The sequence below is a fragment of the Suncus etruscus genome, chromosome 11, assembly GCF_024139225.1.
Source record: "Suncus etruscus isolate mSunEtr1 chromosome 11, mSunEtr1.pri.cur, whole genome shotgun sequence".
NCBI lineage: Eukaryota > Metazoa > Chordata > Mammalia > Eulipotyphla > Soricidae > Suncus > Suncus etruscus.
In genome coordinates, this window is record NC_064858.1 from 38,756,072 (window position 1) to 38,780,268 (window position 24,197).

The 24,197-nt window shown below is 33.6% G+C and overlaps 2 protein-coding genes and 1 non-coding gene across 3 annotated transcripts; 1 reads left to right on the forward strand and 2 right to left on the reverse strand.

Annotated features, from left to right (window-relative positions):
* Positions 1-16,792: 16,792 nt before the first annotated feature.
* Positions 16,793-16,925, forward strand: LOC126023199 (small nucleolar RNA SNORA51). The gene has a single exon (XR_007500403.1). It is a non-coding gene; the product is annotated as a small nucleolar RNA SNORA51 (small nucleolar RNA).
* A 1,167-nt stretch (positions 16,926-18,092) lies between these two features.
* LOC126022875 (homeobox expressed in ES cells 1-like) lies at positions 18,093-18,957 on the reverse strand. The gene is made up of 2 exons (XM_049783902.1): positions 18,941-18,957; positions 18,093-18,678 (listed from the first exon to the last, which is right to left on the reverse strand). Exons 1-2 carry the CDS (start codon positions 18,955-18,957, stop codon positions 18,093-18,095), a joined length of 603 nt encoding a protein of 200 aa, XP_049639859.1.
* Positions 18,958-18,987: 30 nt separating this feature from the next.
* LOC126022876 (killer cell lectin-like receptor subfamily F member 2) lies at positions 18,988-20,410 on the reverse strand. Its single transcript, XM_049783904.1, has 4 exons — positions 20,404-20,410; positions 20,064-20,212; positions 19,435-19,553; positions 18,988-19,105 (listed from the first exon to the last, which is right to left on the reverse strand). The coding sequence occupies exons 1-4, from the start codon at positions 20,408-20,410 to the stop codon at positions 18,988-18,990; spliced, it is 393 nt and encodes a 130-aa protein (XP_049639861.1).
* Positions 20,411-24,197: the final 3,787 nt, after the last annotated feature.

The following is a 24,197-nucleotide window of genomic DNA, read 5'->3' on the forward strand; positions in this document are numbered from 1 at the left end:
TTCCAAACAAAGGGAGGCTATTCTCTATCCAATGCTAGCCATTTCCTTTCACCAAATCAGTCTGAGTAGTATTATTTGATATTCTCAAAAAGTGTGCTCTTAAGAGACCACTTATTGGGACACACATTTCAACTTTCCAGTATGAGGAGGTCTTTGTCCTTAAGCTTTCATTTGGTCACAAGGTAAGGTAAGAAAGAGAGAAAAAAATAAAAAGAAAGAATTGGAGAAAAAAAAGGGGGAGAGAAGGAAGAGAATGATTTACAGGAAAGAATAAGAAATAAAAGAGAAGGCAGAAAGAAAGAAAGGAAGAAGAAGAAAGAAGAAAGAAAGAAGAAAGAAAGAAAGAAAGAAAGAAAGAAAGAAAGAAAGAAAGAAAGAAGAAAAGAAAGAAAGAAAGAAGAAAGAAAGAAAGAAAGAGAGAGAGAGAGAGAAAGAAAGAAAGAAAGAAAGAAGAAGAAAGAAAGAAAGAAAGAAAGAAAGAAAAGAAAAGAAAAAAAGAAGAAAGAAAGAAAAGAAAGAAAGAAAGAAAGAAAGAAAAAGAAAGAAAGAAAGAAAGAAAGAAAGAAAGAAGAAAGAAAGAAGAAAGAAAAGAAAGAAAAGAAAGAAAGAAAGAAAGAAAGAAAGAAAGAAAGAGGGGCCGGGAAGGTGGCGCTAGAGGTAAGGTGTCTGCTTACAAGTGCTAGCCAAGGAACGGACTGCGGTTCAATCCCCGGCGTCCCATTGGTCCCCCCAAGCCAGGGGCGATTTCTGAGCACATAGCCAGGAGTAACCCCTGAGCGTCAAACGGGTTTGGCCCAAAACCAAAAAAAAAAAGAAAGAAAGAAAGAAAGAAAAAAGAAAGAAAGAAAAGAAAGAAAGAAAGAAAAGAAAGAAAAAGAAGAAAGAAAGAAAAAGAAAGAAAGAAAGAAAGGAAAGATAGAATGTAAGAAAAAGAAAGAAAGAAAGAAGAAAGAAGAAGAATGAAAGAAAGAAAGAAAGAAAGAAAGAAAGAAAGAAAGAAAGAAAGAAAGAAAGAAAGAAAAGAATGAAAAGAAAGAAAGAAAGAAAGAAAGAAAGAAAGAAAGAAAGAAAGAAAGAAAGAAAAAGAAGAAAGAAAGAAAGAAGAAAGAAAAAGAAAGGAAGAAAAAGGAAGGAAGGAAGGAAGGAAGGAAGGAAGGAAAAAAGAAAGAAAGAAAGAAAGAAAGAAAGAGGGAGGAAGGAAGAAAGAAAGAAGAAAAAAGACAGAAGAAAAGAAATAGAAAAAGAAAGAAAGAAAGAGAAAGAAAGAAGAAAGAAAGAAAGAAAGAAAGAAAGAAAGAAGAAAAAGCAAGCAAGCAAGCAAGCAAGCAAGAAAGAAAGAAAGAAAGAAAGAAAGAAAGAAAGAAAGAAAGAAAGAAAAGGAAAGAAGAAAGGTATCTAAAAAAATTAAGTCTAGAACTTTCATATGACCCAACAATTCCATCTTTGACCTCTACCTCAAGAATGCAAAAGCATTAATTTGAAAAATGATATTTCAACACCTACGTTCATTGTGATGCTCTTCATAGTATCCACATTTAGAAAATAAAAAACAAAGTACCCAACAACATTAAAGTAGATTAAAAAAACTGTGATACATACACTCATAAAATTATTCTCAGCTATAAGAGAAGATGAATTTGCAATTTGCTTCATCTTGGATAAAATATTATGCCATTATGATAAGCAAAGTGAACAATGAGATGATATTCAAATGATATTTGATCTCACCCACATCAATGAGATTAACTGTATAAGTATAAAAAATTCCTTATGATATAGAAAATGACTAATGGAAATATATATCTGATATTTTGTCTATAGAACTGAGTTTGCATGATAAGTACCTAAGGGCAGTGGTTGAGTGATATTGCCACATTGCTGGTAGTTATGATACAGTAATATGTCACATGCTTAAAACCATTATAGCAGTACTTTTGTAAATGACAAATAGTTGAAAAATTATACTATATTTAGAGTATAATATAGATAAATGCATAATTATATTCAGATATTTCATTCAATATCTAGGAATTAATAGAAAATTAGCAATTTGTAGTTAGGAATATGAAAAAAGAATTTCAACATCTTTATTTGATACTTACAGAAGACTTACAAGCAAAGTTTATTAAATATTAAAGAAAATTTATGATAGATTTTACCTGACTACAAATATAGATAAAAATATTTAAAAATATCAAAGTACTTATCTATCCACAACAAAAAAGCCTAGAAATTAACAATCATATATGACTTCTAGAAGATATCTAGACATTGAAAATGTAAGATACACTCCAAATTAATGTACTAAAATAATTAAGAACTTGTAAAATATTTTGAAGTAAAATCAAATCAAATAAATGTAGTTTGAGGTAACAACATTGTATAGGAGGAAATGAATTGCAACATAGCATTAGAAAATAAGCAAATTCACAAATTTATATGTGTCCATATTAAAAAACTAGAAAACTAATAGTAATAATGTAAGAAATAAGGAAGAAAAAGTTAAAAGACATATATTAGAAAATATAAAAACAATAGACATAGACAGAATAAATATCTAGATGTATTAATCAGATTAGTCATCAAACTAGGAAAAGAAAGGATATTTCTCATTTGAAGCAACATCTTCTAAATTCTGTAATCACACTGTATGGTGAAAGATGAAGCTTCACTTAAAAGATTAGAAAACATTGGGGCTCGAGTGATAGCATAGCTTTTAGGGCATTTGCCTTGCACACAGCAACCCGGGTTCAATTCCTGCATCCCATATGGTCCCCCAAGCCTGCCGGGAGTGATTTCTGAGCACAGAGCCAGGAGTAACCCCCAAATGTTATCGGGTGTGTTCCTTCCCCCTCCCCAAAGGATTATAAACATTGCAAGAATAAGTAGGATCCCTTCCAAAAATCATAAAAAATACTGTGCTTCTGCAAGTGTAATGAATATGATCAAGGAAACCAACCTAACAAAAAAGAAGACATGCATAGGGGCTGGAGCGAAGGCGAAAGAGATCTAGAACCTAGAGACTCTATCCTAGACCCTGACCTATAACCTGAGCAAATACCAAGATCGCTAGCTACAGTGGCTTGATTTTCTCACACATAATCGAGAGGAAACTTTCCTGGCATCACAAAAAAGCCTTTGGGATGGGGTAATGAGTATATATGGAGACAGGGCTTGATCCCATGATGGTTGGGATGGGGTAATGAGTATATATGGAGACAGGGCTTGATCCCATGATGGTATGCTTCAAGGATGGAGAAACCCTGAATCTCTTAGGCCACAGGAATTCCCTTTCTTCCCCAATGCTTACTGCGCCTATGCAAAAAAAAAAAAAAGTGGGGGGAACTCCAAACCCTACCACTCCAGCACCCATACTTTTTCTTGTTTTGTTTTTATTTGCCGGGTCCATTTTTTCTTTTTTCTTTCATATTTCTTTTCTTTTTTTCTCTCTCACTCTTCTTTCTTATTTTGGTAGTTGTCACCAATTTTTTTTCTCCCTTTTTTCGTATCCTTTTTATCTCCAATGATGGTGGAATAGATGCTCAATCTACAACAAGCTCTAAAGTGGAGACCAGTTGCACTAGCATTCTGGGGGGTAGAGGAAGGAGATATGGGATGCATACTGGGAACAGGGGCGGAGGGAGGACAGCACTGGTGGTGGGAATGCCCCTCATTCATTTTCACTATGTACCATAAATGATGCAGTGAAAGATTTGTAATGCACTTTGGTCACAATAAAAAATAAAAAATAAAAAAAAAGAGTGTCTGCGTTGCCCGAGCTAGCCTAGAATGGACGGTGGTTCGATCCCCTGCGTCCCATATGGTCCCCTAAGTCAGGAGTGATTTTTGAGCCCATAGCTAGAAGTAATCCCTGAGCATCACTGGATGTGGCCCCAAAACAAAACAAAAACAAAACAAAAAAATGACATTCATAGATAGTTGACTAGGGTTGACTATTTGACTACAGTAACAGGAAAATTTATATATAGAGACATAAAGTCACAGAAACTGTTGACAGCAACTAGGAAATTAAATAAGTGATTCAAATGAAAAATCCAAACACTACAGACAATACAATATGATACATACAATACAGTATTTTTTTACTGGGAAAAAATAAGCTATAACAAATATATTTTGATTCAGTCAACAAGTCTGTTTTATAAATTTTAGAGATTTAAATGTATGTGTGTACATGATAAATATAATTTGAACAGGAATTTCAAACAGCATCTTTCTAATATATTTTTATTTTACAGAAGAACAAAGCAGAACAACAAAGTTTAAGATACTTTTTCAAGCATTTATAGTAATAAAAGCTTTTGAAACTAAATATATATATAGAACTGAATATATATACAGATATGTGTTTGTGAGATGATTAGAAATTATTTGCTTGTTGTTTCTTTTAAGTGATATATTTATTTAGATGGTTTTCCTATGTGAGTCTGCTACTATGGCTTGCAAATGTTCCTTAGCTCCGTTAATTTCATTTTAATTAATTCATCTTCTGAAATAGTTCTTTGAGTTGGTTGAATTTCTCTCTCATCTATTGATTGCTTAATTTCAGCGGCTAGTACTTCCTTGATTTCTGTTTTCAATGCATTGAGTATTGATTTTTGGTCCTCAGCATTCAAGCTCAAGTATTTTGATAGGTAGGCATAGGTTTCTCTCTCTATCCACAGCTGCAGTTGATCTCCTTACTTTCCCCAATGTTGTTTACATTTTGGGGTTTTAATGGTGAAATTTCCCTGACTTGAGAAATGATTGTTGAATTATTTCTACCAAATGGTGTCTAATAATAAATCTACATTTCAGATTATTTTCCTAATCATGCAATATTATTTAAATATGCTAAGAAAACTGTAGACTAGTTACTTCGTTGAGTTGACTGCGTTTGAGGCTGAAAACTGTCTGACAGAAAGAATTGTTACAGTCCACCTGCCTGGAAATAGGAATGATCTTTGAGCAAACAGAATCAGCTCCAGGAGGGCAGGTCCAGCACCCACCACAATGCATCTGGGATCAGAGGATAGATATATGTCAGAACTGGCAATTTGGGGACGGAGAGATAGCATGGAGGTAAAGCACTTGCTTTGCATGCAGAAGAATGGTGGTTCGAATCCCGATATCCCATATGGTCCCCAGAGCCTGCTAGGGGCGATTTCTGAGTGTAGAGCCAGGAGTAACCCCTGAGCGCTGCTGGGTGTGACCCAAAAGCAAAAAAAAAAAGAACTGGCAATTTGGGGACACAGGGGTTTTAGAAGAGGTGAAAGTGACCAACTAAGGTATCTGAGGTCCCATGTTAATAGCTGCTTATAGATTTCCTACTAAAAAGAATTCGAAAAATTCCAGTAGCCTAATTAATGAGCACACTTTACACATATCTGACTCAATATTCCTCATCTTGTTCTGTTGCAAGACAGAACACCTATTGCTTTAGGTGAGTCAGGTATTCATTGTTTTCCTATACCAGTTTGTCTACTTCTGTTCATAGGCAGATTTCAAAGACTTCTTGTACAGTAATAACCAACGTATTCCTTTTCAATCTCAATTCATTACTGTAGGCACCTTGTCCTTAGGACAGTGGAAAAGAACTGAATCTCTTCTCCAAGCCTACATGACAGCAAGAACAAGAGCTGAATGAATACGAAGGATCATGGGTGAGTGATGAAGTGGGGAAAGGGGGCAGGAGAAAATATAAAGTACAGACAGGCTAAAAATGATGATCTTCTTCTTAATCTTCCTTTTTGTTTTGTTTTGTTTTGGTTTGGTTTGGTTTTTGAGCCATATCTGGTGGTGCCCAGGGATTATACTGGTTCTGCACTCAGAAATCACTCCTGGCTCGGGGGACAATATGGGATGCCTCTTGTATTCATGTCTGCCGCATGTAAGACATAGTTGTGCTTTTGCTGATTCTTTTTTTTTTTTTTTTTTTTTTTTTTGTGGTTTTTGGGTCACACCCGGCAGTGCTCAGGGGTTATTCCTGGCTCCAGGCTCAGAAATTGCTCCTGGCAGGCACGGGAGGACCATATATGGGACGCCGGGATTCGAACCGATGACCTCCTGCATGAGAGGCAAACGCCTTACCTCCATGCTATCTCTCCGGCCCCTGATTCTTTTTTTTTTTAATGTGAAAAGACTTTAAGTGTAGAGGAGAGAAACATTTCTGTCAATTAATAGATGAATATATTTTGATATAATATCAGAGAGAGAATAAAATTGTATCGAGATATTGGGGATTAATGTTATGGTAGGCATATTTATCTTTCCAAAAATTAAAGGTATTTTTACACAACAAATTTATTTACTGCAGTTTTGCCATACTAGGTAACCTAAGTAGCAGGTTACAACTTGAAAAAAAATATCAAATATGTGGCTAAAGTAAATAAGGATTATTCAACTATAAGTTTGTGTTAGTTCATTTATTTATTTATTTATTTGCTTATGTGTGAAATCACATCATATTTATTTTTTCATATGACTTATTTCCTTAAGCACGATACTAAATCTACCTACAGATAATGTTTTTAATAAATCAATAACCTCAAAGTTGAAGTCATTTAATAAAACTTCTTTATTCTATTTGTTCCTCTCTCCCAGGACTAGAGAGATAGTACAACTTGTAGGGTACACAGCATGTGTCCAAACCCTAGATAGTTCCCTGGCATCCCATGTGCCCCCTGAGCACCTCCAGGTATAAATTCTAACTGAAGGACCTGGAGTAATCCCTGAATCTGGTAGATGTGGCCCCCCAAACAAAACAAAACAAAACAAAACAAAACAAAACTAACATGACACCCCCAGTTAGAGCATTTCCAAAAGCAAAAAAGAGAATATTTTTAGTGATATCAATCTGCACTTACAAGGTAGTCCTGGCCCATTTATAGAAATTTTAAAGAAAATATCCTTTTGGGGGAAATAGGATTGTGTAATATAGAAAGTTTCTCATTTAAAAGGTGATTATAGTGCTAAACTTGATTGTTAAACTTGATTGACTTAATACATCAGAGTAAAGTGAATTTATAATCAGTAGTTCTTCTGCACATAGCCTGAATAATTGTCACACTCACTCCAGAAGCTGGGTTACTTTTTTTCCTCATTAGAACATGTAATAGTTTTCTAAAAATGCAATGGAAATAAGCAAGAGTAGAAATCAAACACTTTAATGCTTTCTGCTTCCTGCTTTATTACCACTTTGTTGCACTTCCACAATTTATGAGTTTAAAAAGTTTAGAGAAGTTACAGAAAGGGGTGAAGTAAATGTAAAGAACTAAGCTTTTTTGTAACAGAAGATGTCCTAATTCTTAAAGAATATGAGACTAAAATCCACAATGCTAAGGAAGATAAAAGGATTTTATAGATTTATAAATATTTAATAGCATCAAGTACAAAAGGAAAATTTTGAAAACCTTGAGATGGGAAACTGGAAAAGCAAAAAGACTGAAAACCAGTTTTCGTGGCTTAAGGAGAATAGACTTAGATTTCTAATGGAAAAATAGATTCAAATCTATGTTGCTATTGTTTTTTAAGTTATGCATTCAATTCAGTGTCATTCACAATTAGAGAATAATGTTCAAATATAAGAATTTAAATATCTCCTCACATATTCTCTTAAAATGGAAAATAAAATAAATTTAAGCATGAATACAGTAATAAGCAGACCTCAAGCAAATAGTGAGCAAATGGGATAATTGTTCATGATTGGGTTTCAGTCTTACAATGTATGATACCCTTCACCCATGCAGATTTCCCACCAACAATGTCCCTTGTTCCCCTCGTTTCCTTCCCCCCACTGCCAACCCCGCTTTTTTCTGTCTTTCAGGCACTGTGGTTTGCATTCTAATTTTTTTTGCAAAGAAAAGTGATACACATTTATTATTTCCTGCAATGTGAATAGTAATGTGAAGGAGATACTCTAAGAGAATGCTTTGTCAATCAATGAGAACAAGCAAAAAGCACCTCTCCCAACAACCCTGACAGAGTCAGACCTGTGCTGTCTTTGTCTTTCTTTTTTAGTTTTTAGACCTCACCCGATGACACTCAGGAGTTACTCCTGACTCTAAGCTCAGAAGTCGCTCCTGGCAGGCTCAGGGGACCATATGGAATTCTAGGAATTGAAGCCAGGTCGGTTGCATGCAAGGCAAAGGACCTACTGCTGTGCTCTTGCTCAGGCCCCAGACCTTTGCTGTCTTAATTTCAGACTCCTAGTTGAAGTGAAAGCCTCATACCCCAATCCCAGGGGATTGGAGGAATGGTTCTGGAAGCAAACACCGACCAGGAAATAGTCCACACATGGTGAAAGGGATAACATAGGTTTAGGAACTTCCACATGCAACAAGCTTTCCTCTGCTAAGAAGCAGCTTGGTGGTGGAAAAACCGAAACCATAGCTTTTTTGTTTGTTTGTTTGTTTGTTTGTTTGTTTTTTCCTCCTGAGACTGAGGTCTTTATTGGGAAGCACAAGATCACATTTTGGGTAGAGAACAGGTAGGGTAAGAGACCAAACCAAAAAGATGATTCCAAGGGACCAAAGCGATAGCACAGTGGTCAGGTGTTTGCCTTGCAGGCAAACTAACACAGGACTGATGGTGGTTCGAATCCCGGCATCCCATATGACCCCCCAAGCCTGCTAGGGGCGATTTCTGAGCACAGAGCCAGGAGTTATCCCTGAGTGCCGCCAGGTGTGACCCAAAAAACAAACAAACAAAAACAAAAACATCAAAAAGGTGCCTCCATCCAAAGGTGCTTCCCACCAATGAGCAGCAAGCATATCCTGAATAAAATGAAAACCTGTTAAATCAACATCTAGTCTTCAGTAATGTTACAAAACTATTTATTGTTAAAGCCTTTATTTATAGTATCTTGTGTTAGTCCTAGAAAAATAAAATACTAATGCATTTATCGTAGACCAAAGAAAATAAATGCATTTTGGGAAAATATAAAATGCCAAGATAAAATTATATATAATGGTAAATATGGGTAAATATTATAAAAACTAGAGTCATGTAATTAGAGAACTTTTGTACTTTTTGTACTTTTGTACTTAGCATAGCTTTTGTTTGTATTTTACTCCTTATGTATCTCGGAATATAGAGGATAAAGCCTGGTTTGACTATCCCCTATAATTCCTTTTGTACGCCGAGATTATCTTATTCTTTAGAAATTGTTTTATATTTTCTAATAAAGTAGCAGGAAGGTTTACTTTGATCATTAATAGAATTAGTACTGCTAGTTCCTAATTCCCTAAGTATCAGCAAAACACAACAACAACAAAAACTTTTTGTTTTATACTTATGTTTTACAGTCACTTTACCTTATGAATTTTATTTTCCTCCTAATCTTAATTCTAATGATTATATATATATATATATATATATATATATATATATATATATATATATATATTGTATAGGCATTTTTCAGGTTACCATTCTTTTGATGAGCCTGGTAGTTTCCTGATTATCATCTACAGTTTTCACTTTTAAATGCAACATTGCATTTTTTTCACTGCATCCTCCAAGTGTCTTCTCCCTCACTGGACAGCTACAGCAATAACTGACACTTAATGATTTTTGGAACATTCAAAGACCACTATAATTTTTATTACCTTAAGACACAGATGTTTTATTAGAGTTTCTGAATTGATTATTATGAAAGAAGAAAAAATAGATAATACTAAATATCTAAATGGAATTTCTAAGGAAATTTTATATTTATTTATTTTGCAGTTTGCCTCCACAAAATGCCACAATATTTTGTTTGCGTATCAATCACAGGCGTGACTGCTTTATTGTGTATATTTCTCATTGTGTTGGTAGGTAAGTAACTTAATTAATAAATTTGCCACTAATTTTCATGCCTAGTAGGCCCAACCATTCACATCTCAGGTTTATGCTAGATCTCTCAGTTCTAGAGTCGTAAAAGATTTATTATAGAGAAAAGCAATTTATCTGACTGTATCAGTTTTATTTTCTTCTCTTAAAAAGTCTCTAAGTCATTGAATACAACCATATTCTTTATTTCATAAGAATTTTTATCTTTAGGAAAATTAATTACTAATTTTCATATGACAACCAAATAGCAATAATTACTTTTATTAATTGAAGGTACTTGTAGAAGTTAAAGAAGTCATGCAAATACACAAAATATATTCAATTATCAAAAGACTATGAAAAGATATAATCAGAAAATAGGTTTACCAGAAAAGAAAAGGAAAAAGTGAATGATTTATCTGTCACAAAAAATAAGTTATGATTCCTAATTTTTTAACTACCATGCAGCACTGAGTCTACAATTGTAGTATTTTCTAAATTATTATGAAGTGAGGATGAATTATATTACTGATATTTTCTCTATGAAAAGTTTATTTATATCATTGTTTATATTAAAATAAAAATTTAATAAAATAAAAAATAATTACAGTGACTTATTGCCAGAGTTTTTGGTTAAAATTAAAGATTGTGAAAAATGATGATGTTAATTTTACTTTTTATTTCATAAGTGACTTCAGATTATAATTTCTGGGTCATGATTTAATACATTTCAGAGTTTGAGTTTCCATGAGTCTGCTAAATTTAACATTAGGACCACTTATACACTGTTATTTTTTTTTCTTTAGCATTTTCAAAAGCACCAATATTCCTCCTTATAATCTTATCAATCACTATACAGTCCTGAGGGCTGTCATTTGTATCCAAATGTGTGGAAGATAATTATTTATAGAAAGGAGTTTCTAGAGACGAAAATAATACAAAACATATTATATATGTGTTAGATATATTATACTTTATGTTTGTAAATATATTCATATGTTATGTGTATATTTCATAATACAACACATCAAGGCTTTTGCCTTGCACACAGTGGCTTGGTTAGATCTCCAGCTTCCCATATGTTCCATGCAATTCTTACGTGCAGAGCCAAGATTAAACCCTGATTATCACCAGGTGTGCTACCTCTCATAAAAAGAAAGGGGTTGCTATATGATAGATTTGATATTCAGTTACTCATTATTTTTTTAAATGTTGGAGCTTAACATAATCCATGACTCCACTGTGGCAAGTTAGATACAGTTCCGAGTATTGCCCCCACCAAAAGCAAAGTTGGTCCTACATTGAAATCTTTATGAGTAAGTTAATCAAATATTGGAATCCAGAAACTCTTATTCTGATTATTTTTCAGCCAACTAAGGTCCTGTAGTATCACATTCTCAAAACAATAAGCATAAAAATCCACCATTATCATGCATCTTTTGTACTGAAAATGAATGTAATGGAATGCATAATTTACTAGCTCTGGTATTTCAATGAACTGCTCTATTTTATGCTCAGTTTCACTTTCTCACCTTGACTATTCCCTTTTGTAGATGACATTTTCATTTTTCTAGAAAGGTAAACTTTCATTTCTTATCCTAGTTATTGAAGTTTCAATTATATCTATCTTGAGGTATCTTTCTTGATTGCTAAATTTCTTTCATTATATTTCACAAGATAGCAATTATATTATGTTATGTTATGCTAGTTATGTTTTCTTATATTAATTATATTTTGTAAGATATTCCAAGTTAGACAAGTGGTTCCATTAGTCAAACCAGTAGTTAGAGTGAGAAATAGATGCATAAACAATCCACCACTAAAAGATCTTACTTATCAAGAGTAAAATTTACAACTCAAACAAATTTAAGAAAAAGTATCAGAGAATAAGTAGAAACAATTTTAAACTTACAGTTTTTTCTTTTTTTTATTTGTAGAATATAGAACATCAAAGACTTCCCAAACGAGTGGAATTAAAGAGAAATATTTTTATCTTTCTAATAATACCAAAAATTGGACAGAAAGCAAAAAGTTTTGCCATTCACAAAAATTAGAACTTGCTAATATTGGTACAGAAGAGGAAATGGTAAGAAAGAGGAAGTTTATAATCATTTCAATACTTTTGTACAGAGAATGTTTGTACAAAGAGAATAAAAATATGAAAATAAATACTCTATTTTAACATGAGTGAAGCAATGTTCTAGGTACAGCAAATACAAAATTAATGTGATCTTCAAACAATGTTTATGAGGACTATTTAATTATTTCCAATTTATTATGTGTACTGCAGATGTAAACACTAAAAAGTAATATATTAATAACTGCATATTTTATATAGCCAAATGTCTTTGTTCACTGTCTCAACTATCTTTACATTCTTGCAAGCATAGCCCAGAAGAAATGAAACTAAAATTTTTATTTCTTGGAATTTAGAGTTGAGGATGTGAAAGAATAAAAAGTACTTTGAAGAAAGTGAAACTAACTGCAAGAAATAATAGGAAGCAAAGGAAACACTAGATACCAGGACACAGTGAAGGGAAGTGGTTTTCTTGCTAAGAGGAGCTGGTTAGTAGATTAATGATTCCATAGCAATGTACTGGTAAAAGTGAGAGCAAACCTATCACTTAATATTTTTTATTACAATAAGATATTAAATTAAAAGATAGTGTTATTCCTGGTTAAAGAGACAATACCATATGACAGCAATGACCTTCTTATTCTATCTTCTCAAAATGGCTCCTGGCTGAGTTTTTCTATTTTAAGTATACTACACTTTTCATCAAGCCTCTTTCTCTTTGAAATCTCTTCTCTATGTTTTTGATATAAAGTTTATAGAACAACAACAATATTAAGCCTTGGTTCTCTGTCACTCAGGAATGGAGATATTACTCAGTGTTTTATTCCATTTCCCATATTTCAGTTTTTAGAAACTGCTGAGTTATTTATCTATTTATTTATTTATTGTGGGGGTCACACCCAGCAGCACTCAGGGTCTACTCCTGGCTCTATGCTCAGAAATAGCCCCTGGCAGGCTCGGGGGATCTGGGACATCGGGATTCGAACCATCGTCCTTCCGCATGCAAGGCAAACACTTTACTGCTGTGCTATTTCTCTGGCTCCTGAGTTTTTTTATTGTGTTATCTAAATAACAACAACAGAAACAACAATAATAATAACAATACATCATTTTTGCTTGTATTGCTGTTAACCACTGTGTAAAACATTTAAATTTTTGAAGTATTAGAACTTAAAAGAGAGACTGAAGCAATACTACAGAAGGTGAGGTGCTTGCTTTGTACAAAGGTACCTATGTTCTGTCATCTGGGCTTCCCATATGGTCTCCTGAGCACTACCAGGAGTGATTTTTGAGCAAAGAATCAGGAATATGCCTTAAGCATTGCCTGTGTGTGACCTTAAAAACAAAACAAAAAAGATAACAACTTGCTTTCCCTGTCACCTTCTCATTTAAGAGATAGAAATTAGTTTCATTGACAATTAGGAACAATTGAGCTAATGAGTTTCTATGGCCTGAATGAAGTTATTTATTATCAAGATATATTTAAACAGTAAAAAAATGAACATGAAAAATTTTTTTTATAAAGTTATAACCCAAACACCTCAGTGAGTGGTACTTACTTTCTGAAAAAAGTTCTAGGGCATGTGAATTAGAATGCAAATTATAAAATGTGTGATGGTTAAGATGAGACATTTATTCAGTAATGTTCTTTAAAATGTTATGCAGTTCATAATGTCCTAACCTTTTTTTTTAATTTGGAAAGGAACATCTGAAGAATCTTATAGGAAATACTATGCACTGGATTGGACTGAAGAGAAATAAAGGCGAATCTTGGAAATGGACAAATGGCAGCACATTCAATGATTTGTAAGTTTCAAATTTAGTAGAAAATTACTTATTCTGATGTGTAAGTTTTTAAAATCATTTTGAGTTGTACTGTTCTAAGAAAATCTTGAAATTAACTTTCTGAGTGTCAGTGTCAGGCCCATTCTCCCTTTAGCAATTTAACTTGTACTTAACCTTGCCAAATTCCATAGGCAATTTTTTTTACTTTATTTTATTTAGGTTTTGTTTGTCAAGCTACTAAATCCTCCTTTTGCTAATTCATGTTCATAATTTGACAAATTCCAGGTCAAAAGCATATTTAATGAGAATACCTTTTTCTAACTACCTATATCCAAGAAATAGAGGTATTTTGCTTTAAGAGTTAGAGATATTGTACCTGGAGGAGATGTAGCACAGGGCATCTAGGCACTTTCACTGCACTGAGTACTGCTGAGTGTGATCTACCTTCCACCTCATCCTTCAAAAATAAAATAGAGACTTGACAAGTGTCTTCAACTTTGCCAACATAGATAATACTTCATAATTACAGGATATTTCCTAATTATGACTATTTTCTTAAAAAAAGGTGAAGTACTATTTTCCTGAAAACAAGGGCTATACATTTTTTAGTACCCATGTATGTCTGCCTTAATATTTCATAAAGCACTAGATAAAAATTGGAACTAAATAAATGGCACTAAAATGTATAAGACAAAACAAATGATTCTTATTGGAAAAAGGAAAATATTTGTCATCAATAAAAGGAATACACTTAGACTCTTTGGCATTAATGAACATTACAATGATTAAAGAAAGATATTCTGGAATACAGAATGGTGACTGCATTTAAAATCACTATTCTTAGGGCCAGAAATATATATAGTTCAGTGTATAAGGCCCTAACCATAAAGTCTGAAGAAAACTGAGAGGACTGCCAAATATAACTTCAAATCCAAAAATATAAAATAAAATCACTATTCTTTTTTTTTTCTTTTTTTTTTAATAAAATCTTTATTTAAGCACCATGATTACAAGCATGATTGTAGTTGGGTTTCAGTCATAAACAGAACACATCCTTCACCAGTGCAATATTCCCACCACCAATGCCCCCTCCCTCCTTCCCCACCCTTGCCTGTATACAAGGCAGGTATTCTACTTCTCTCACTCATTCAGATTAAAAAGTAAAATAAAATAAAATCACTATTCTTAATTAAGTTTTATTTATGCTATGAGTAGTTCTTAAATTGATTTTAGTTGTTTATTTTCAGGTTTGAAATCAGTGGGAGTGGATTCTTTGCTTTTCTCAATGCTGATGGGCTCCAGAGTTCCAACGGATTTCTTGATCTCAAGTATATTTGCAACAAATTGATAACTTAATAGAAGAAAAAAATCTGAAAAATAATTATATTTCTTCAAAAACAATGGAAAGGATGTGCTAAGTAAAAATTACTTTTGTTCTGCTGTGAAAGATAGAGTACTAACAAATTCTAAGGGAGTTAAAATTGTGGAGTGAATTACCTATATACTCGAATATAAACCAAATTTTTTGGCACAAAATTTGTGCCAATAAACCAGAACTCGGCTTATGTTTGGGTCATACAGGTTATTTGACTCTGTGCACAAACCAAATCAAATGCATGTAGTCTCCAGTCATCATCTGCCGTCTGCTGGAGGGAGCAGTGTTTCAGCTGTGCTTGTAGTATACTACAAGTCGTGGCTGAGCTGAAGAGCTAGGTGGCTGATTCTAACTATATGCCACTGAACTATTTAACCCACAATATTCTGCACTTTATATGAGACCAACAGCAGTGATGATGATACCTGCGAAATCAGTAATGATGGCAATGTCTATGCTGATAACCTCATATCAGATACAGCTGAAGCTCTGTTTGGACATACAAATGATGAGGAGGATTAATCCAGCTTTGAAGGATTTTAACCTTTGTGATTTAACTTGATTACCTCTTAAAAGCTACAGTTTTCTCCACTTGTGTAGTTTTAAAGTTATTGTTGTTAAGTTTACAGTTTTTCTTTAGCAATAAATATTGAAAAACATTTAACCTACCAGTGGCTGCTGCATTTTCCTTCTCTGCTTTTACTCGAGTCACTAAGTTTTCCAAGTTTTTAGGCTAAAATTTTGGAGGTCATCTTATACTCAGGTTGACTTATACTCGAGTGCATATGGTATTTGAAAAGCTTTTTTAGTTCAAGACATAATTACCCATCATCAGCACATTTTAAGAAATTGCTACTGCATAGGCCCAAATAAAGTAGCGATAACAACTCAAAGACCTATTGAAAACTTATCTAGGCAAGAGTGTCCTTGCATTTCCACTTCATCCCAGACCTTTAGATAAGTCTTCCCCACAAAAATAGTACCCTAGATGAATTTATGAGGAAATCTTACCTAATGTCCACTGGGCACCATCTTCCTGTTCTAAAAATGTTGTCTTTGTAAAAGCCACTGAATGTGATGTGAATAAATTGGCTTCTTTGAGTACAAGAATCTGTTCTGGCCATCTTCCAACCATCTGGTTTATTACTGATAAACCTCTTCGTGTACACTGTCACTGTGTCTTTCATTGATCGGTTCTCAAAGCATCAGTGGAACTGGTCCTTTGAGGTTACACTGTGATGCACTACCGTTTTTTAAAAACAAATCTAAAGAGATTTATATTGATAGACCAACCAGGCCTTGTTGAGATAACCGGTTTTTACTCTAAACAAAGATGGATGGCTTCCTCTGTACATATCAAAAACCTACTTAGATGGGAAAAACTTCTAGAAAGACTCTTCACCTTAAATTATTCTCCACCCATGGGAGTGGTCTTAATTTCTCAATAAATACGGAAGCCTGGCCAGTTTTATTTCTTGTTCCACATAACGGAAAGGTCCCCGGATCCACGTTTCATATCTCCAGCCCATTTTGGATTATTTCCTGAGGGCGGCACTGCTTCAGACCCACTTCCCCTTTTCTTTCGGGATTGTGACATGTGAAATTATTCACAAGGCTTTACAGTTTAAAAGTTAGGGAAGAGCTTCATATGAAGCTCACCACAGGGATCGTCATGGGAATGTTGCACTGGTGAAGGATTTTATATAGATATATAAATCAAAAAAATAAAAAAGAAAAGATAAGGCCTCCCAGTTCTTGCCACAGGCTGTGTTCTTTACACTGACTGTATAGAAAGAGGAGATACAGTAGATGCACCCCATATACACCTCAACACAGACCCTTTGCCTGGTCTGTATTGTGAATTGGGGGGCAAAAGAAAAAAAAAGTTAGGGAAGACCTGGTGATACTATGACAATATTAAGGTTTATGCCCTACATATCTGTGGGTACAAATATGAGATCCCAGGCACTGCTGGGTGATTCCTAGTTATCCTAAGAACAATGTCTCTGCAGGGCTCATTGAGCTGTATGTCCTCAGGCACTGCACTGTCAGCCTCATTGTCAGTAAGGTATTAAGAATGTGTTATTTAAGCTGTGCTTCATGTCACCTACAAAATTTTAATAAACTTAAGATGCCATTTTATACTATCTAGTTAGATAAATTGAAATTTGATTTAAGTTCACTTTTACTTGATTTATTTTATAATTTATTTTTTATTGTAGCATTAATTCGGTGATTGCATTAATTTAAACACATAAATTGAATTAATTGATTTTTAATTTTAATTGTGGTTGAAGTGAATTACAATTCTCTTACAGTAATATATGAAGCACATAGTGACAATAAGTGAGGGACATTCCCACGACCAGTGTTGTCCTCCCTCCACCCCTGTTCCCAGCATGCATCCCACATCTCCCTCCTTTACCCCCGTAATGCTAATGCAACTGTTCCCTCCTTGTACAATTTGTTGTAGATTGGGTATTAATTCTGTTGTCACTGACTTTGGATTTGTTATTCATGTCTGGTCAATTTTTTATTTCCACCAAATGAACATTGTCTGGCCTGGGTACCATCTGGGGGAAGAAGGAAAAAAAGAAAAAAGAAAACAAAAAGGCAAACAAAAAAAGAGAAAAAGTAGGAGGAGTTCGTCTATAAATATTCATTTAGAAGAAGGAAGGGAAAAAAGAAGAAAGAGGTAGTAAAACAAGACAAACCAGAAACAAAAATCAATAAGGGAGTATCAACAAGATAACAAAAAAGAATAAGCACAGAATAAGCCAAGAATCAAAACCATCAGTTATGGAAAAAAGAAAAAAGAAAAAAAAAACAGACCAGCAACTTCTTTTTTTTTTTTAAAGTTCTGAAAATATTTATTACAATATATAGGAAAAGATTTTTGTCATTAAAACAACCCATGTATAGTAGGTATCATACTGTGATAATATATTTTTTAGAAAAATGACAATACTTAGATTAAAAGAAAAGAAAAGCACATTTAAAATTAATTCTTCATGGTTTGCAACTGGAAGATAATTTCACTGTTTAGTTTTCTCTCTGTTCCAGGAGATTTGTGTCGAAATGTTTTTTTGCCATTAGAAATTGTGATTCTCTATGGGACCTTTTCAGCTTGGCACGCCGATTTTGGAACCAGATCTGGATCCTGTCTTCCTCTAGATTCAATTTTTGAGATAAATCTTCTCTGATATCAATGCCAGGGTAGCAGTTTACTCTAAAGACATCTTCTAATACTTCAATCTGGTTTTGTGTAAAAGCAGTTCTTGGTCTTCGGCCTCGATACCAGCTCAACTTTCTTTTCAGAGACAATCTTTCCGAGGCTAAGAAGCAATCTTCATATTTCAGAATTCTCTCTTCTGGTACTGAGTGGGCCACAGAACACGGGACTGAGATTCCCTTAGAAAGACTCGGGACATGTAGGCATAGGTTAATATCTTTCCCTGAGGAGCTGCAGGTGTCTGCCCAGGGCCTGTAAGGTTTCATGGAAGGAACACAGTCTTTCTTCTGGTCCAGACCTAAGATGCTCTCAATTGAAAAGGAGCTGAGCGAGGCTTTGCTGTCCCCAGGGCTGATCAGAGCCACCGAGCTGGCCTTTGGCACCTTATGGTGGATTCTGCCCCACCCCAGCAACTTCTTAAAAATAAAAAGGATTGTAGTTTTTCTTCTTCTATTTTTTTAGTCCATCATCCACTTTCTTTTTAAATTCATAGTTACCTACTCTTAGTAAACATTGAATTCATAAAAATTATTTTCTTATTTAAAGACAAGTTAGAATATTTTCTAATGCTTATTTTAAAGCATTATTTATGTGTTTTACTTGTAAACATTTTTATTTGTAGAAAAATGAGTGTTTTTACATTCTATAAAAATGATACAATCTGTTGACATCCATACTTCTTTACTTAAGTGAACAGGCCTTTGCTTAGGCAGCTTCTTTCTGACAAATGCCAATGAACCTGGAGTTACAGTCTTCAGAATATACCTGTCTTCCTGTTATGACAGCACAACTCATGTTATTTGTTGGTCCAATTATTGGAAAACTAAAAGATAAAGGGTAGACTTCAGCACATTTATCTTAATGACTGAATTACGTAAAGTTTCAACAGACAAACTTATATAGGTAATTGTTCTACAAGATATACAAACTGAAAATGTGATAGGTATAATAATAAATATCATTTCTCTATATTAGTGAATATTTTAATAGAGAAAGAAAAAAGAGATTATAAATGATATAAAAAATTAAGAAAAACAAGAAAAATAAAATGACTGAAAGGCAAGAAAGCTTAAACTGCTTGAATTAAAAGTACATTTCTAAAGCTAACACAACAGTACCATTACCATCACGCTCCCTCAAATAACTACTTACCTATTTTGTTCTACAAAAGGATGTTCATCTATCCATATCCATTGATTTCCTTGGACTGCACTAATATGCAATCCAATCCAAGCAGGGTGTCCAGGTTTCACATTCTCCTGTATAAACTCCTTCAGATGAATTTATACATTTAGTCATTATAAATTTTAAAAATTAAAAAAATTGGGGCCAGAGTGATAGTGCTGTGGTAGGGAGTTTGCCTTGCACGTGGCTGACCCAGGATGGACCTGGGTTCTAACCCTGGTATCCCATATGGTTCCCCAAGCCAGGAGTGATTTCTGAGTGCATAGCCAAGAGTAACCTATGAGCATCACTGGGTGTGGCCCAAAAACAAACTAACAAAAAAACAAACAAAAATTATGAACTACCTTTTATAAGTAATTAGTCCAGGCACGGACTAATTATTAAATTATTAAATAGCAAATGATCATTTCTTTGAAAAGTATTTTATTTTTATAAACAGTAATTAAATTATGACTAATGATTTTATAAAACTATGAATATCATCTTCTTTCCCATACCTAATCCTACCATGACTAACCACAACTAACACACACACTTACTTCCCTGCATGTAGTTATTTTTCCTGGTACACCAAGAGCTTTGTTTAAATCTCTTACCAGCTCGCTCCAAGTTTGAATCACCAGCAAATGTGAATATAGACTTATACAATCATATTGACTCTTGTTCCAGGTTTTAGGAGAAGTTAAAAACCAGTAACATTTCCTTTGGTTCAATAACCATGTTTTTGGGCATGAATAATTTTTTTCTGAAGGAAACATAAAAATAGCATTAGTTATATGTCATCAACAGAAAATTTACATGTTATCAAATGCGATTAACTGATTTTTGCCTGCTAATTTTTATAATTAACTTTTAGCCTTATAAGAAGAACAGAATGAGATACCTTCATTAATTGCCTTGCACTCGGCCGATTCAAGACGGATCTTGGTTCCATACCCGGCATCTCATATGGTCCCCCAAGCCAGGAGCAATTTCTGAGCACATAGCCAGGAGTAACTCCTGAGTGTCACAGGGTGTGTCCCCAAAATACTACTTATCAATCACTACTTCAGATGCTTATAATAATAATAATAATAAATACATATTTATGGTCTAGGCAGATTTCTATGCATTCAACACAAGTTTAATTATAAGACAAACTTAAAAAAACAAAATGAGTTAAATGGAACCATGGAGAAAATTTCAAAATATAAAATTCAAAATATGAAAATATTTTAAAATATAAAATTTAAAATACAAAATGTTTATAATTTATAAAGATCATGAATATGATAAATTCTATACAACTATAACTCACTTTCTTTTCAAAAATCAATAGTAAATAAAAATAAGTGATATTTTAACATTTTAAGTAAAATATTATGTATTGATAACTGTTTTAAATTAATAACAAGACCCAAAATTTAACAACCAAACTTCAAAAGGTAACTTATGATTGTAGGCTGGGTAGAGGATTGGGGTTGGCATAGGATGGACTCTGGGAACCCAGAGTGTGAATAAACCAACTGTGAATAACTTTTTAAATCACAATGAAATAAATAAAGTAATTAAAATAAAAAAACAATAAATAAGACAGAGAAATAAGCTGAAGCACATGCTTTATATGTTGGAGCTCTGGGGTCAACCCCTGTCCCTCAAGCACTTTGAATGAATCTCAAGCACCATATCAGAGTTAACACCTGACCACTATTAGCTGTGGCTTCAAAACAAAAAGAATAAATAATAAGATATTTATATGTATATACATTTTTACTTATATTTTCAGTTCAAAATCTCAAACTATAAGAAGTATAATCTTTTCTTTCTTTTTTTACTGGTTTTTGGGTCACACCCAGCAGTGCTCAGGGGTTACCCCTGGACACCCAGCAGTGCTCAGGGGTTACCCCTGGCTCTTTGGTCAGAAATTGCTCCTGGCAGGCTCAGAGGACCATATGGGATGCTGGGATTCGAACCAATGACCTTCTGCATGAAAAGCAAATGCCTTACCTCCATGCTATCTCTCCGGCCCCAAGAAGTAAAATCTTATTAAGTAGATATTCTTATCATCACAAATTTACAAATGCAATAGTGATTCACACTGACATTCAGTAATTCAGCAGTCATGCAACAGATAACAATAAAGGTTAAAGTTTTCAAGCTCTGAAGTCCAGGTGATTATTATTGTGCCAAATTGCTTCCAATTGACATGTTAGTGAGATTTTGCTGGGGAGGGAAGGGGGAAGCACAGGACTCTATTTTACATGACCAAGCCTTTTCTACATTCTGACTAGAGACTAAAGTATGAGTTTAGGACTGGAAGCTGAATTCCCTCTAACTCTGATACTTCAATTTTTTTTATTTCTCTTAGAATTTTAAATTAGGATAAAAGATCATGATAAAAGGTAATCTACTTCACTCAAAGCCTACTAACTTCAATATGCTGATCTCAGCTATAAAATATCTACACGAAACTGATGTTTAACCAAATGTCTGGAAATCATATGTAATCTAGCCAAACTGACAAATAACATTGATTGACCATCACAACTGATTAATGTGTGCTAAATGTTTTGATTCATTTATTATATCCTTCTTGGAAATTAACTCAATTCCTATTTAATTAGATCAATTAATATTACCATCAAATTTAATCTCCTGATTCAATTATCTGTACATTACATATAATAAAAAATATTACCTTTTAGACTATTGGTATTCTCGGTCTGGTAGAAATTCATATTTTTACCCTTAGTTAGCACAAAGGAAACATTTGATAAGCCTTTAAAAATAAATAACAGCATGAATATTAGAATAAAATGTTTAACACAAAAATAGATGTCATAAAATTTTAAATCCCTTTTTTCTACTATATGATTCTAGATTCTACTCCTGTCCTCCAAATTTAATGTCTTATATCATACTTGCTTTTACTTCTTTGAATAGTAACAACAATTCTAACTAAATTTTGTTTTCATTAATAAACATTAATTGTAAATTGAGAATATTTCTTGTTACAGATGCCTCCCCCATCTCCTTTTTTATTCTATTTAGTTTCTTCTGCAGCTAATTTCATTACTTAAAGGCTGCTTACATATAGACTGAATAAGTTGCTTTCAGGAGCCATAAACAGCTGATATATTCCCAAAATATATTTTCTAGGTCTAGCTTCAGTTACATATATTGATATTATAATGATTATGATCAATTTAAACATTAGATACATAGATATTACACTAAGTATGGAGCTATTGAGATTAACCAACATGCATATGTATGCAACATTAGGGAAATAGTGATCAAAGTAAATATGTAGTACAAGTAGAATTTTACATATGAACATCTTCATATTAGGATATCAGGATAAGTAGGTATGCAAAAGGTAATAACAGATAACAAATTGACTATGTATATTTAATCCTAAATGAAAATTAACTGGCAATCTTGTTAAAATATCTCTAACAAATGATTTAATGAGGTGTGGATTGGATCAGGTTGAGTCACCTCTTAGAGACTCTGTCCCCATAGTCCTGAAGCCTTCTTCAACAAGGACCTCAAAAGAACCTTGCACAATAATAATCCCTTCTTCCTGCGAAAAGCCAGCTGCAAAAGACTATCTGGATCTCTTCTGTTATTTATCAGCTAACAGAACCTTAATTCCTCTGACTTAAGTGCTTTTGTCCCAGTCTTCTTCCTCTGCTACTTAAATTGTTTGCTGATGCTACTGTAATGTGGTCTTCCCCCAAAAAACCATTTATGAAGACATACCATTAGTTTGAGTGGTTAAAGTGCAGTGGTCCACTTTTCATGTACAGTTGCAGTCAGGCCTTTTAGAAAGCCAAACTACACATTACTACTCATTCTAAATTAAATCACTTCTCTCTTTGCTTTGTTTTTATAGAATGCCTGGTGGCTTGCACTTCAAAACAGAATACTCCTTTGGTCATATAATTTTTTCTGTTTGTCTCTGTGTCTCTTTGCTTATCTTCATTCTGGAGAAGCCTGTGTTCTTTCTTGAATAGGTACTTCTTCCTTAATCTCCCCTCACATATTTCTAAGTAAGTTCCAATAAAAGCTTTCTTGCTTCAAAAAAGTACATGAAAAAATTAAATGGCTAAATTAATTGCAAGAAGTTAAAAGCAAGTTTTCTCATTACTTTAAAGTTTTACTATAATGGTGTCTTAAATGTGCATTTAAAAATATAATGCCAATTTGCCTATCTCTTGGGGGAGAGATGAGTTTAATTTGTTTCTTTTGGGGGAAAGATAGGACTCTATTTTAATACAGTGATCTCACAAGCAGGTCTCAACCTAGTGGCCACTTCCAGTAATTTTGAACCTGGAAGAATAGACTCTTCTCTAGTCTCTGACTCATTACTATAGGTCGACTCATAGTTTCAACCACCTCAGTTAAATCTGAGCCCAGGATATGCAATACTGGAAATCAGTTTCATGTGCACAACCGTGCAAGGTATCTGCTCCATCCACAAAGTTTTTTTGACTCCACACCTAATTCTTTATGTAACTTTTTAGGATTTAGGATCATGTTTTTTCCATGTTGTGTTAACATTTGATGAGAATTTCTCTATTAGAATTGTAAAGATCACTATAAAGAAACATGTTACCTACTATATTTTATTCCTGTGTTAAATTCTATTGATTTATTATTTTTCCTTTAGTTATAAATGATTATTGCAACAATTATGGAATGATTTTGCTTTTATTTTATAGGGGATAAAACTGAGTCACAAAGAT